Here is a 15,459-nt window from a genome sequence, read left to right as displayed (position 1 = left end):
TACTGTGTACATAGCTTGCACGAGTGCACATATGTTTGTATTTGTACAAGAGAGGCCATTTTCCTGGTGCCCTCTCTTCTCACGATGAGTCATGGGTACTAGGCAGGCATAGGGCAGTCGAGTCCAAGTGGAGGTGTTTGTTTTGGCCCTGAGAGACAGTGAGGGAGGAGGTAGAAAGAGAGTGTGAGGGAGTGTGTGTGTGTGTGTGTGTGTGGGTTGAGAGAGAATCGTGCATGTGTTGTGAGAGAGAGAGCACGAGTGCCTGTGGTGTGTGTGGACAAGGCTGGGCAGGCTCAGACACTCCTTGTTAAAGCAGGACCATGAGCTCACCCTGTCTGCTGTCCTACTAAAACAAACACACACACACACACACACACACACACACACACACCAGGGGTGCCTTTCAAAACGACACACACTAGCCTTCAATAGGTGACACACATACAGTGTCCACCCAGAGAGCACAATGTAAGCTACAGCCCTAGACAGGTGCTTTTGTGTGATCAAAGGGCTCGGTTCTGACAATGCAAACCCATATCACATTTCCTTCCCACTCATGTGGCTCTCAGGGTTGAATTAACCCGTTTTGTCCATCCAGTTCCTTAAAAGTAGTCAGTATGGATTTCAGTATGAATACTATTTCATGTGAAAGGAGAATAGGAGAAGACTCAACAGTCAGATCACATGTATTAATAAAATACTGGCTGTTTATTTTAATACCAAACACATCTGGAAAATACAACAAGGGTTTAATACCCTTTTGGAAACATTACATAAATGGTACAGTTGTTGTATTACTCAGTCTTGGGGAAGTCCCACCCAGAAGACTAACAGCCTGTAAACCAAATTTAGAGGCTTTTTGAGCACTCCCATTTATATGCTTTAAATTAAATGTATTCACACTAAGACTTACAGTGGCAATCTGCAATTTGTACATCCGTTTTTGGAATTCTAAAGTAATGATGAGAGACAGGCAGGAAGACGGAGGAACAGGGACCTCCCCTTATTAACCCCAATGACCTCACGGATCCGACTAACACCAATGTCATCACAGTGATTGGACATGGGAGGTTCCACTTCCACTGTCAAGGGTAAGAGGTCTTACTGGTTAGTGGCATGAGACTGAACCACCAGAACTGAGTACAGTCTCTCTCTTACCAGGTCCTACCAGGTGTCCGTTGCTTAAGACATTTCATCTCAAATGAAATAACCTGGATAAATTATGCTAAACAAAACATTCATCTAGCTCTGACTGCTGATAGCTACAGTGAGGGAAAAAATTATTTGATCCCCTGCTGATTTTGTACGTTTGCCCACTGACAAAGAAATGATCAGTCTATAATTTTAATGGTAGGTTTATTTGAACAGTGAGAGACAGAATAACAACAAAAAAATCCAGAAAAACGCATGTCAAAAATGTTATAAATTGATTTGCATTTTTAATGAGGGAAATAAGTATTTGACCCCTCTGCAAAACATGACTTAGTACTTGGTGGCAAAACCCTTGTTGGCAATCACAGAGGTCAGATGTTTCTTGTAGTTGGCCACCAGGTTTGCACACATCTCAGGTGGGATTTTGTCCCACTTCTCTTTGCAGATCTTCTCCAAGTCATTAAGGTTTTGAGGCTGACGTTTGGCAACTCGAACCTTCAGCTCCCTCCACAGATTTTCTATGGGATTAAGGTCTGGAGACTGGCTAGGCCACTCCAGGACCTTAATGTGCTGCTTCTTGAGCCACTCCTTTGTTGCCTTGGCCATGTGTTTTGGGTCATTGTCATGCTGGAATACCCATCCACGACCCATTTTCAATGCCCTGGCTGAGGGAAGGAGGTTCTCACCCAAGATTTGACGGTACATGGCCCCGTCCATCGTCCCTTTGATGCAGTGAAGTTGTCCTGTCCCCTTTCCAGAAAAACACCCCCAAAGCATAATGTTTCCACCTCCATGTTTGACGGTGGGGATGGTGTTCTTGGGGTCATAGGCAGCATTCCTCCTCCTCCAAACAAGGCGAGTTGAGTTGATGCCAAAGAGCTCCATTTTGGTCTCATCTGACCACAATACTTTCACCCAGTTCTCCTCTGAATCATTCAGATGTTCATTGGCAAACTTCAGACGGGCATGTATATGTGCTTTCTTGAGCAGGGGGACCTTGCGGGCGCTGCAGGATTCCAGTCCTTCACGGCGTAGTGTGTTACCAATTGTTTTCTTGGTGACTATGGTCCCAGCTGCCTTGAGATCATTGACAAGATCCTCCCGTGTAGTTCTGGGCTGATTCCTCACCGTTCTCATGATCATTGCAACTCCACGAGGTGAGATCTTGCATGGAGCCCCAGGCCGAGGGAGATTGACAGGTCTTTTGTTTATTCCATTTGCGAATAATCGCACCAACTGTTGTCACCTTCTCATCAAGCTGCTTGGCGATGGTCTGGTACCCCATTCCAGCCTTGTGTAGGTCTACAATCTTGTCCCTGACATCCTTGGAGAGCTCTTTGGTCTTGGCCATGGTGGAGAGTTTGGAATCTGATTGATTGATTGCTTCTGTGGACAGGTGTCTTTTATACAGGTAACAAACTGAGATTAGGAGTACTCCCTTTAAGAGTGTGCTCCTAATCTCAGCACGTTACCAGTATAAAATACACCTGGGAGCCAGAAACCTTTCCGATTGAGAGGGGGTCAAATACTTATTTCCCTCATTAAAATGCAAATAAATTTATAACATTTTTGACATGCGTTTTTCTGGATTTTTTTGTTGTTATTTTGTCTCTCACTGTTCAAATAAACCTACCATAAAAATTATAGACTGATCATTTCTTTGTCAGTGGGCAAATGTACAAAATCAGCAGGGGATCAAATACTTTTTTCCCTCACTGTACTTTACTGAGGAAAAATTTACTTACTATGACTGTGATATGTGGTTGTCCCACCTAGCTATCTTAAGATGAATACATTAACTGTAAGTCGCTCTGGATAAGAGCGTCTGCTAAATGACTAAAATGTGAATCTGTGCCTTTAGGCTCTTACATCGACTGGAAGGAATTTTTGCCCACTGTTCTTTACAGTACTGCTTCAACTGTGTCCTGTTCGATGGCTTTCTTGCATGCATAGCCAGCTTCAAGTCCCCCCACAGCATTTCGATAGGATTGAGATCTGGGCTTTGACTCGGTCATTCCATTACCCTCCATTTCTTATTTTTGAGCCATTCTGTTGTAGGTTTGCTTTTGTGTTTTGGATAATTGTCCTGTTGCAAGATCCATGTTCGGTTCAGCTTCAGCTTTTTAACAGATGGCCTCACATTCTCCTTAAGAATTCTCTGGTACAATACAGAATTCATTGTTGACTCAATGGATGGCAAGTTGGCCAAGCCCTGAGGCAGCAAAGCAGCCCCAAACCATAATGACACCGCCTCCATGCTTTACGGTTGGTATGAGGTTCTTCTGTTCAAAGGCAGTGTTTGGTTTTCGCCAATAGGTCTGGCATTGCGGCCAAACAACTCCACCTATGACTCATCTGTCCATAGCACATTGTTCCAGTAGTTTTGGTCTTTACCCAGGTGTTGTCTGGCAAATGTCAGTTATGTCTTGATATTCTTTTTTGAGGCTTCTTCCTTCCTGACCTCCCATGTAGGCCACGTTTGTGCAGTCTCTTTCTGACAGTTGACATTGATTGTGGCAAGAGAGGCCTGTAGATCCCTTGATGTTACCCTGGGGATCTTAGAGACTTCTATGAGCATCTTTCGGTCAGCTCTTGGGCTGAATTTGGTGGGACGGCCTGTCCTAGGTAGATTGCCAGTGGTGTGGAATTTTCTCCATTTGTAGATGAGCCGTCGGACAGTGGAATGATGTACAGTTGAAGTCGGAGGTTTACATACACTTAGGTTTGAGTCATTAAAACTCATTTTTCAACCACTCCACAAATTTCTTGTTAACAAACTATAGTTTTGGCAAGTCGGGCAAGTCGGTTAGGACAATTGTTTACAGACAGATTATTTCACTTATAATTCACTGTATCACAATTCCAGTGGGTCAGAAGTTTACATACACTAAGTTGACTGTGCTTTTAAACAGCTTGGAAAATTCCAGAAAATGATGTCACGGCTTTAGAAGCTTCTGATAGGCTAATTGACATCATTTGAGTCAATTGGAGGTGTACCTGTGGATGTATTTCAAGGCCTACCTTCAAACTCAGTGCCTCTTTGCTTGACATCATGGGAAAATCAAAATAAATCAGCCAAGACCTCAGAAGAATATGTGTAGACCTCCACAAGTCTGGTTCATCCTTGGGAGCAATTTCCAAACGCCTGAAGGTACCACGTTCATCTGTACAAACAATAGTACGCAAGTATAAACACCATGGGACCACGCAGCCGTCATACCGCTCAGGAAGGAGACGCGTTCTGTCTCCTAGAGATCAACGTACTTTGGTGCGAAAAGTACAAATAAATCCCAGAACAACAGCAAAGGACCTTGTGAAGATGCTGGAGGAAACAGGTACAAAAGTATCTATATCCACAGTTAAACAAGTCCTATACCGACATAACCTGAAAGGCCGCTCAGCAAGGAAGAAGCCACTGCTCCAAAACCGCCATAAAAAAGCCAGACTACGGTTTGCAACTGCACATGGGGACAAAGATCGTACTTTTTGGAGAAATGTCCTCTGGTCTGATTAAACAAAAATAGAACTATTTGGCCATAATGACCATCGTTATGTTTGGAGGAAAAAGGGGGTACCTTGCAAGCCGAAGAACACCATCCCAACCGTGAAGCACAGGGGTAGCAGCATCATGCTGTGGGGGTGCTTTGCTGCAGGAGGGACTGGTGCACTTCCCAAAATAGATGGCATCATGAGAAAGGAAAATTATGTGGATATATTGAAGCAACATCTCAAGACATCTGTCAGGAAGTTAAAGCTTGGTCGCAAAATCGGTCTTCCAAATGGACAATGACCCCAAGCATACTTCCAAAGTTGTGGCAAAATGGCTTAAGGACAACAAAGTCAAGGTATTGGAGTGGCCATCACAAAGCCCTGACCTCAATCCTATAGAAAATGTGTGGGCAGAACTGAAAAACCGTGTGCGAGCAAGGATGCCTACAAACCTGACTCAGTTACACCAGCTCTGTCAGGAGGAATGGGCCAAAATTCACCCAACTTATTGTGGGAAGCTTGTGGAAGGCTACCCGAAACGTTTGACCCAAGTTAAACTATTTAAAGGCAATGCTACCAAATACTAATTGAGTGTATGTAAACGTCTGACCCACTGGGAATGTGATGAAAGAAATAAAAGCTGAAATAAATCATTCTCTCTACTATTATTCTGAAATTTCACATTCTTAAAATAAAGTGGTGATCCTAACTGACCTAAGACTATGTACTAGGATTAAATGTCAGGAATTGTGAAAAACAGAGTTTAAATGTATTTGGCTAAGGTGTATGTAAACTTCAGACTTCAACTGTACTTCGAATTGCTTGGAAATGGATTTGTAACCCCTCCCAGACTCATGGGCATCAATAACCTTTCTTCTGAGGGCCTCGGATAGGTCTTTTGATCTTGGCATGATGTGTTACCACACACCCATATGGTTAAGACCAAACAAGACCAAGTTTCTAATCTTTATGGCAGGCTGGACCCTCCTAAGTTTCTCTCTAATGACTTTCTAATCATTTGCACCTGTTTTGATGCACCTGATTCTAATTTAGCCATTTTATGTGATGGTAAAGGTACGGGTGTACTAACTTTTTCTGCATAAGGAAAAAGCATTTTTGTTTATTTTAATTGGGTAACCTTTATCCAAATAAGTATGTATGTATGTATCCAAATATGTATGTATGTATGTATCCAAATATGTATGTATGTATCCAAATATGTATGTATGTATCCAAATATGTATGTATGTATGTATGGACGGACGGACAGACGGACAGACGGGACAGACGGGACAGACGGACGGATGGACAGACGGACAACTTTCCAGGGGATGTACTTACTTTTTCACATGACTGTATATTCTGTAGAACAACAAACATGCCTTTCTGACATGTATAATAAGGAACTACATCAGCTCTACTGATGACATTTCTATCTGCAACGGTCCACAACGTTTGCGTACTAAACGTGACCTAGGAGTTTGCCGCACCTTTTCTAAGAAACCTGCCTAGTTTATGACTTTGCCTGTACTGTACAGTACTCAACCAAGCTGAGTTCAATGTTCTTTTCCCAATCACAGTGGTGCACTGGTTATTGTGTTCTAACCAGGTGACTCAGTTGGTAAGAGGCTGGCTAAGAACAGCACTGACTTTCTTTATCATTCCAACTCAACCGTTAGGAACACACACACATCATGGGCTCCCTGTCACACACACGGTAGTCAGCGCGAGGTACGTCACTGAAAGTTTTATACTGATGGCACACAGTACAGACCTAGCCTGCACGTTGGCAGTTTCTTCTCCCTGTCAAATCCGGTTTCCCTCCTTGTAGAGGGGCAGTGGTAGGCTGAGTACAAATCTGAAATGGCACCCTATCCCCTACATAGTGCACTACTTTTGGCCAAAGCACTATGTGGTTAAGCCCTACCTGTAGGAACACACACCCACTTCATGGTCTCCCTGTCACACACACGTCAGTCAGTGCAAGTGATGTCACCGAAAGTTTTATTCTGACAGCATTAACTTCTTCTCTCTCTCTTTCTCCTTCATTCCATCTCTCCTCTCCCCAGAGATAAATACAATGTGACAGGAGGAGAGTAAATCTGGTTCAGACTGGACCATGTCTCCACCCATCAGGTTGAGGTGTCAATAGGAGCGCTCTGGCCAACACACACACACACAACCCTTTCACAGCGGAGGTCTACAAACACATACACACACACGCACAGCACGCAGTGACGCCACATTGTGAAAAGACACCAATAAGACTTTCCACTTGGTTATTTTTAGCCAGGCACACAGTACAGACCTAGCCTGTGTATGAGTGAGCAAGCAGTGGTGCGTTGGCAGTTTCTTCCTGCTGTTTTAGTGGTAGGCTGAGGACAAATCTGAAATGGCACCATATTCCCTACATATTGCACTACTTTTGGCCAAAGCCCTATGTTGTCAAGCCCTATCTGGTCAAAATAAGTGCACTTTATAGGGGATAGGGTGCCATTGTGGATGCAGCCTGAGACTCACCCTGAACTGCCTGTGGACAGGAGTCATCAGCATGTCTCCTGGTGTTAGTAGACTCTCCAGGTCCATGTCTCCATACTCAAACACATCCTCATCCTCCAACACTTTGTCCAAGTAGCACAACACCTTCTCTTCATCTACCTCCATGGTCCTCCTAACAAGGCCTGCTTGCGCTCTTGCTCCTTCTCTCCGTTTTGTTCTGTCCCTTCCTTCTTCAGGCTTCTCTCAGCCTGCCCTGGCACATCAGTCCTTCCTCCAGTACAGAAAGCCGGTCTAGTCCTTCCTTCAGGGCCCACAACCCTCCTCAGCCCTCCTTGAAATATTTAACGTTCTGCTGTTTAGTCTCTCTGGCGTTCCTTCTCTGTCTGTCTTTATTTTCTTCCTCTTCTTGTTCCTTCTGTTAAGAGCCAGATAGCCTTTAGCTGGAGCTCCACTTCATTCAGCTGTTGCTGGTGTTGTGCGCAGCAGACACACACATACACACTCGCCTCGTAACACAAACGAACATGACGAGAGAGCGAGCCCCGCCTACCTCATTCCCTTCCCCCGTCTGTCTTTCTGGTGTTTGTCACTGTTCCGCCTCTGTCGATGAGGCCTCCCACCACCTCTCCTCCTCTCTCCACAGCAACGGCCAGAGAGCACAACCCCCAACCACTTCCTCACAGGGTCTCTCTCTCTCTCTGAGTGAATGCTGTTCTAGGTGTTTGTAATTATAGATCAGAGTTCAGATGCTGTTTCCTGAATAGATAGAGGTTTCTGCACAACCACAGAGTAGGCCTATAGTAGAATGGCTTCGGGACCAAAGAAACATCACCACATACAAAGAGAGGAGTAGAATGGCTTTGTGAGTAACGCATTACCACATATAAAGTAGATAAATGAAAAGAAATGGACATAACAGAAATAGATGGTTTATATTTGATGATGTATAAAAAAAGACAGCCAGCACTTGGAATTAAAGCATTACTTAAAAATACATATTTTCAGCAGTCAAACTGATCTTTCTAAATTCCAGTGTGATCTGGTGATGAAGATCTGAGTGCATAACATAAAAGACATTACTTATTATGTCCGCATGCATGAGTACACACACACACACACACACACATACACATACACACATACACACACAGGGTGCCCTTCAGTATTGCTGAGGGTATGTTTCCAGCAGGGTGGTGACTTAGCAAATAAAATAAGTGTCAGTGTTGGTTTTCCCCTAATAGACCCATGGCCATGCTCCCTTGTGAGGTCAGCACAACCAAACAGTGAGTCAGTGACTGGACAGACAGACACTTATAACAGGCCTGTGGAATGGACCTCCCACTGTCTAATAGCCTTCAGACTCCATGGAGAGGGTCTAAAATAGTGTCCATGAAAAGATCTAGTCAATTAGAAGTAGTATGTGACCCTGTTAGACATAGGGACACTGTTGCCACAACAGAGGTTTTCTGTTAGGGGTTTTATTTACAATTTTAGAACCTCTAACTTTTAACCTGCATTTCACAAGAGATAAGCATTTATAGCTTTTCAGTTCTGCAAATAATGTAAGGGTGAAATAATTAAATGTCTTATTTTCACCTCTATTGACCATACCTTACAAGTGTACAGACACATTACATTTTATATCAAATTAATTTAGGATATTACATTTAAAAAAACAGGATGTGAGAAAACAGTGAGGGAGATCCTAACTGAAGAAGCAGCAAACAGACATCTAAAAACACAATCTCTTCAACCTTCAAAATAGGAAAATGGCTTCCTGCAAGTCATGGAGAAAAAGGCGTCAATTTGGGTTTGAGTGGTTCCCCTTTCCTCAGAGCTCTGCAGGCCGGCCAACCAACCAGTGGTCAACATGCTGATCAGGTGACCAATGAGAGAGAGGGATGGTGGTCGGTGGAAGGAGAACCTTGAAGTTCTCCTGAGGCAGCAGTATTGCTGACATAAAGCAGAGCAGATTGCGTGATTTAAAGAGGAAAGATAAATCCTGATGGAACTGACTGAGACACGCAGGGAAATTATTGCTACTACCTCTCATATACAGTGGGGAGAAAGAGTATTTGATACTTTGCCAATTTTGCAGGTTTTCCTACTTACAAAGCATGTAGAGGTCTGTAATTTTTTATCATAGGTACACTTCAACTGTGAGAGACGGAATCTAAAACAAAAATCCAGAAAATCACATTGTATGATTTTTAAGTAATTAATTTGCATAATATTGCATGACATAAATATTTGATACATCAGAAAAGCAGAACTTAATATTTGGTACAGAAACCTTTGTTTGCAATTACAGAGATCATACGTTTCCTGTAGGTCTTGACCAGGTTTGCACACACTGCAGCAGGGATTTTGGCCCACTCCTCCATACAGACCTTCTCCAGATCCTTCAGGTTTCGGGGCTGTCACTGGGCAATACGGACTTTCAGCTCCATCCAAATATTTTCTATTGGGTTCAGGTCTGAAGACTGGCTAGGCCACTCCAGGACCTTGAGATGCTTCTTACGGAGCCACTCCTTAGTTGCCCTGGCTGTGTGTTTCGGGTCGTTGTCATGCTGGAAGACCTAGCCACGACCCATCTTCAATGCTCTTACTGAGGGAAGGAGGTTGTTGCCCAAGATCTCGCGATACATGGCCCCATCCATCCTCCCCTCAATACGGTGCAGTCGTCCTGTCCCCTTTGCAGAAAAGCATCCCCAAAGAATGATGTTTCCACCTCCATGCTTCACGGTTGGGATGGTGTTCTTGGGGTTGTACTCATCCTTCTTCTTCCTCCAAAGAAGGCGAGTGGAGTTTAGACCAAAAAGCTCTATTTTTGTCTCATCAGACCACATGACCTTCTCCGTTTCCTCCTCTGGATCATCCAGATGGTCATTGGCAAACTTCAGACGGGCCTGGATATGCGCTGGCTTGAGCAGGGAGACCTTGCGTGCGCTGCAGGATTTTAATCCATGACGGCGTAGTGTGTTACTAATGGTTTTCTTTGAGACTGTGGTCCCAGCTCTCTTCAGGTCATTGACCAGGTCCTGCCGTGTAGTTCTGGGCTGATCCCTCACCTTCCTCATGATCATTGATGGCCCACAAGGTGAGATCTTGCATGGAGCCCCAGACCGAGGGTGATTGACCGTCATCTTGAACTTCTTCCATTTTCTAATAATTGCGCCAACAGTTGTTTCCTTCTCACCAAGCTGCTTGCCTATTGTCCTGTAGCCCATCCCAGCCTTGTGCAGGTCTACAATTTTATCCCTGATGTCCTTACACAGCTCTCTGGTCTTGGCGATTGTGGAGAGGTTGGAGTCTGTTTGATTGAGTGTGTGGACAGGTGTCTTTTATACAGGTAACGAGTTCAAACAGGTGCAGTTAATACAGGTAATGAGTGGAGAACAGGAGGGCTTCTTAAAGAAAAACTAACAGGTCTGTGAGAGCTGGAATTCTTACTGGTAGGTGATCAAATACTCATGTCATGCAATAAAATGCATTTTAATTACTTAAAAATCATACAATGTGATTTTCTGGATTTTTGTTTTAGATTCCATCTCTCACAATTTAAGTGTACCTATGATAAAAATTACAGACCTCTACATGCTTTGTAAGTAGGAAAACCTGCAAAATTAGCAGTGTATCAAATGCTTGTTCTCCCCACTGCACACTACCGTTCTAAAGTTTGGGGTCACTTAGAAATGTCCTTGTTTTCGAAAGAAAAGCAATTTCTTTGTCCATTAAAATAACATCAAATTAATCATAAATACAGTGTAGACATGGTTAATGTTGTAAATGGCTATTGTAGGTGGAAACGGCACATTTTTTATGGAATATCTACATAGGTGTACAGAGGCCCATTATCAGCAACCATCAGTCCTGTGTTCCAATTCTCCTTTGCCACGATAATCCATCCACCTGAAAGGTGTGGCATATCAAGAAGCTGATTAAACAGCATGATCATTACACAGGTGCATCTTGTGCTGGGGACAATAAAAGTCCACTCTAAAACGTGCAGTTTTTTGCCACACAACACAATGCCACAGATGTTTCAAGTTGAGGGAGCGTGAAATTGGCATGCTGACCGCAGGAATGTCCACCAGAGCGGTTGCCAGAGAATTGAATGTTAATTTCTCGACCATAAGCTGCCTCCAACGTCATTTTAGAAAATTTGCCAGTACATCCAACCGGCCTCACAACCACAGACCACGGGTATGGCGTCGTGTGGAAGAGCGGTTTGCGGATGTCAACGTTGTGAACAGAGTGCCCCATGGTGGCGGTGAGGTTTTGGTACGGACAACGGACAATGAACAATTGCATTTGATGGCAATTTGAATGCACAGAGATACCGTGACGTGATCCTGAGGCCGATTGAAGTGCCATTCATCCGCCGCCATCACCTCATGTTTCAGCATGATAATGCACAGCCACAAGTAGCAAGGATCTGTACACAATTTCTGGAAGCTGAAAATGTGCCAGTTCTTCCATTGCCTGCATGCTCACCAGACATGTCACCCATTGAGCATGTTTGGGATGCTCTGGATCGACGTGTATGACAGCATGTTCCAGTTCCCGCCAATATCCAGCAACTTTGCCCAGCCATTGAAGATGAGTGGGAACACATTCCACAGGCCACAACCAATAGTGAAGGAGATTTGTCGTGCTGCACGAGGCAAATTGTGGTAACACCAGACACTGACCGGTTTTCTGATCCATGCCCCTACCTTTTTATTTTTTTAAAGGTATCTGTGACCAACAGATGCATATCTGTATTCCCAGTCATGTGAAATCCATAGATTAGGGCCTAATAAATGTATTTCAATTGACTGATTCCCTTATATGAACTGTAACTCAGTAAAATCATTGAAATTGTTGCATGTTGCGTATATATTTTTTTAGTGCATTCGGAAAGTATTCAGACCCCTTGACCTTTTCCACATTTTATTACATTACAGCCTTATTCTATAATTGATTAAATATTGTTTTTACCTCATCAATATAACAACAATAACCCCTAATGAGAAAACAAAAACTGTTTTTTTGATTTTTTTGCAAATGTATAAAAAAATAAAACATATTTTATATCACATTTACATAAGTATTCAGACCCTTTACACAGTACTTTGTTGAAGCACCTTTGGCAGCGATTACAGCCTCGAGTCTTCTTGGGTATGACGCTACAAGCTTGGCATGGCACAGATGGGCGGCAGGTAGCTTAGTGGTTAAGAGCGTTGTGCCAGTAACCGAAAGGTCGCTGGTTCTAATCCCTGAGCCGACTAGGTGAAAAATCTGTCGATGTGCCCTTGAACAAGGCACTTAACCCTAATTGCTCCTGTAAGAGCGTCTGCTAAATGACTAAAATGTAAAATGTAAAAATGGCACACCTGTATTTGGGGAGTTTCTCCCATTCATCTCTGCAGATCCTCTCAAGCTCTGTCATGTTGGATGGGGCGCGTCACTGCATAGCTTTTTTCAGGTCTCTCCAGACATGTTCGATCGGGTTCAAGTCCGGGCTCTTGCTGGGCCACTCAAGGACATTCAGAGACTTGTCCCGAAGCCACTCCTTTGTTGTCTTGGCTGTGTGCTTAGGGTCGTTGTTCTGTTGTAAGGTGAACCTTCGCCCCATTCTGAGGTCCTGAGCGCTCTGGAGCAGGTTTTAATCAATGATCTCTCTGTACTTTGTTCCGTTCATCTTTCCCTCGATCCTGACTAGTCTCCCAGTCCCTGCAGCAGAATAACATCCACACAGCATGATGCTGCTGCCACCACCATGTTTAACCGTAGGGATGGTGCCAGGTTTCCTCCAGATGTGACGCTTGGCATTCAGGCCAAAGAGTTCAATCTTGGTTTCATCAGACCAGATAATCTTGTTTCTCATGGTCAGAGTCCTTTAGGTGCCTTTTGGCAAACTCCAAGTGGGCTGTCATCTGCCTTTTACTGAGGAGTGGCTTCCGTCTGGCCACTCTACCATAAAGGCCTGATTGGTGGAGTGCTGTCTCGGAGCTCTACGGACAATTCATTCGACCTCATGGCTTGGTTGTTGCTCTGACATGCACTGTCAACGGCGGGACCTTATATAGACAGGTGTGTGCCTTTCCAAACCATGTCCAATCAATTTAATTTACCACAGGTGGACTCCAATCAAGTTGTAGAAACATCTCAAGGATGATCAATGGAAACAGGATGCACCTGAGCTCAATTTCAAGTCTCATAGCAAAGGGTCTGAATACTTACATAAATAAGGTATCTGTTTTTTATTTCTAATACATTTGCAAACATTTCTAAAAACCTGTTTTTGCTTCGTCATTATGGGGTATTGTGTGTAGATTGATGATAATTGTTTATTTTATCCATTATAGAATAAGGCTGTAACGTAACAAAATGTGGAAAAGGGGAAGGGGTCTGAATACTTTCCCAATGCACTCTATTTTTACATATCGTCCAGGGTAGGGGAGGGAATGGCCGGCAGGGATGTAGCTCAGTTGATAGAGCATGGCGTTTGCAACGCCAGGGTTGTGGGTTCGATTCCCACGGGGGGCCAGTATAAAAAAATAAAATAATATGTATTCACTAACTGTAAGTCGCTCTGGATAAGAGCGTCTGCTAAATGACTAAAATGTAAATGTAAATGTAAATATAGAAAGTCTCCATTTAACAACACTCATACAGTAACTAGCCTACATTTGCATAATTAATTGACACTTCAGTTTTCAACCCAACACTAGATACTCATCACTGCTCAATCAACAGCAAATTCAGATTTTAGACAGTCTTCCTGGCAGGAATGAATAGCCACTATAGCCTTGTTCACACTGCAGTCCTTAATTCTCAAATCAGTTTAGTTTCTCAAATCCGTTTTGGAATACTGACTGTCCATACGGCAAGTTACAAGTGACCAAATCTAATGTGTGTGTTCAGATAGCAATCATCTGCTGCGCTATTTGTCATAGTAACGCCGGGTGTGTGCACAGTGGTGTAGGCTGATTGGGGACACAGTCTTTTTTGCGCCATTTCGCCCAGTGGGCGGTGCTATACGTCACCATGGGTGTGGGTTTCAAAGTGCAAGGACTGTCCAATGCATGTCCACATTCAACCGAGAACTCTCCGCCTGGGACCTCATTTACATTTAAGTCATTAAGCAGACGCTCTTGTCCAGAGCGACTTACAGTTAGAGCATTCATTTTAAGATAGCTAGGTGGGACACATATCACAGTCATAGTAAGTACATTTTCTCTCAAAGTAGCTATCAGCAAAGCCAGAGCTATTAAGAGAGGGGGGGGGATTATTTAAGATATTCTTTGAAGAGGTAGGGTTTCAGATATATTCGGAAGATGGGCAGGGACTCTGCTGTCCTAGCTTCAGGGGGAAGCTGGTTCCACTATTGGGGTGCCAGGACAGAGAGGAGCTTGGACTTGGCTGAGAGGGAGTTGCCCTCCTGTAGGGGTGGGAGGGCCAAGAGACCAGTGGCAGAACAGAGTTCTCAGGTTGGGATGTAGGGTTTGAGCAGAGCCTGACGGTAGGGAGGGGCAATTCCTCTTGCTGCTCCATAGGCAACTATCATGGTCTTGTAACTTCTTCACCGACATCACTATGGTGGGTTTATACGTTATAGTTTACAATTGCACTTTCATATTAGTACATAATTTTGCTTTATTTGAAGTAACGATAGCTAGCTACCAAATGGCTGGACCAGTTTTCCCAAAAGTGAACGATGGTGCAACGTCAAGTTTTGCTTGCTAGCCAACCAACAACGTCAACGCCGCTATCAATCCAATCTACTATATTTACCTGAATGAAATATATGAAACTGATCATGACTAGATTTAACCTCATTTCACTGTGATTGGTTAGTCAACATGAAATAATACCTGTATACTGTCAATCACTGAGATTAATGATTTGCATTTAGATGAACAAAATCAGATTGACTGTTCCCTGTCCAAATTTAATCAATACTTCAGGTCAGTATGATCAATGATCATGCCTAAATACATTGCTATGCATATGTGTGTGAGTTGTACAGTAGTAGACCTAGCTGCATAAACTGTGTGTGTGAACATCTGTCTCTCTCCCTATACTTCACAATATGTAGACTTCTTCAATTACTAAAAACGTTTATCCAACTGAAGAAATCTATTAATGTGTGTGATATGGTGTGAGTTTTACAGTATACTTAGCTACATAAGCTGTATGTGTGTGAGCATCTCTCACCTCAGTGGTGTTTCAGTAGTTAGCTACCACATGTTCTTCTCGAACTGTCAACAGAGTAGCTTGCAAGCAACAAGATATGCCAAATAACAGTCTAAAAAGCCCTTGAAGGAAAAT

General features: G+C 43.5%; 1 protein-coding gene across 5 annotated transcripts in view; it reads right to left on the bottom strand.

Moving 5' to 3' along the window:
- The window catches only part of LOC121573554 (active breakpoint cluster region-related protein-like), a 233,031-nt gene that overhangs the window by 107,541 nt on the left and 110,031 nt on the right, over positions 1 to 15,459 (bottom strand). For 2 of the 5 annotated variants that reach the window (XM_045222620.1, XM_045222622.1), the window contains exon 1: positions 7,162 to 7,638. The exons of the other annotated variants lie outside the window; for them this stretch is intronic. In XM_045222620.1, coding sequence (XP_045078555.1) covers positions 7,162 to 7,305 — 144 coding nt within the window. In that variant the 5' untranslated portion in view covers positions 7,306 to 7,638. Of the gene's footprint in view, positions 1 to 7,161; positions 7,639 to 15,459 lie in introns of those variants that run through there. 5 annotated transcript variants of the gene reach the window in all.

Source organism: Coregonus clupeaformis, chromosome 9 (genome assembly GCF_020615455.1).
Source record: "Coregonus clupeaformis isolate EN_2021a chromosome 9, ASM2061545v1, whole genome shotgun sequence".
Classification (NCBI taxonomy): domain Eukaryota; kingdom Metazoa; phylum Chordata; class Actinopteri; order Salmoniformes; family Salmonidae; genus Coregonus; species Coregonus clupeaformis.
This window is presented reverse-complemented; position numbering and strand designations above follow the sequence as displayed.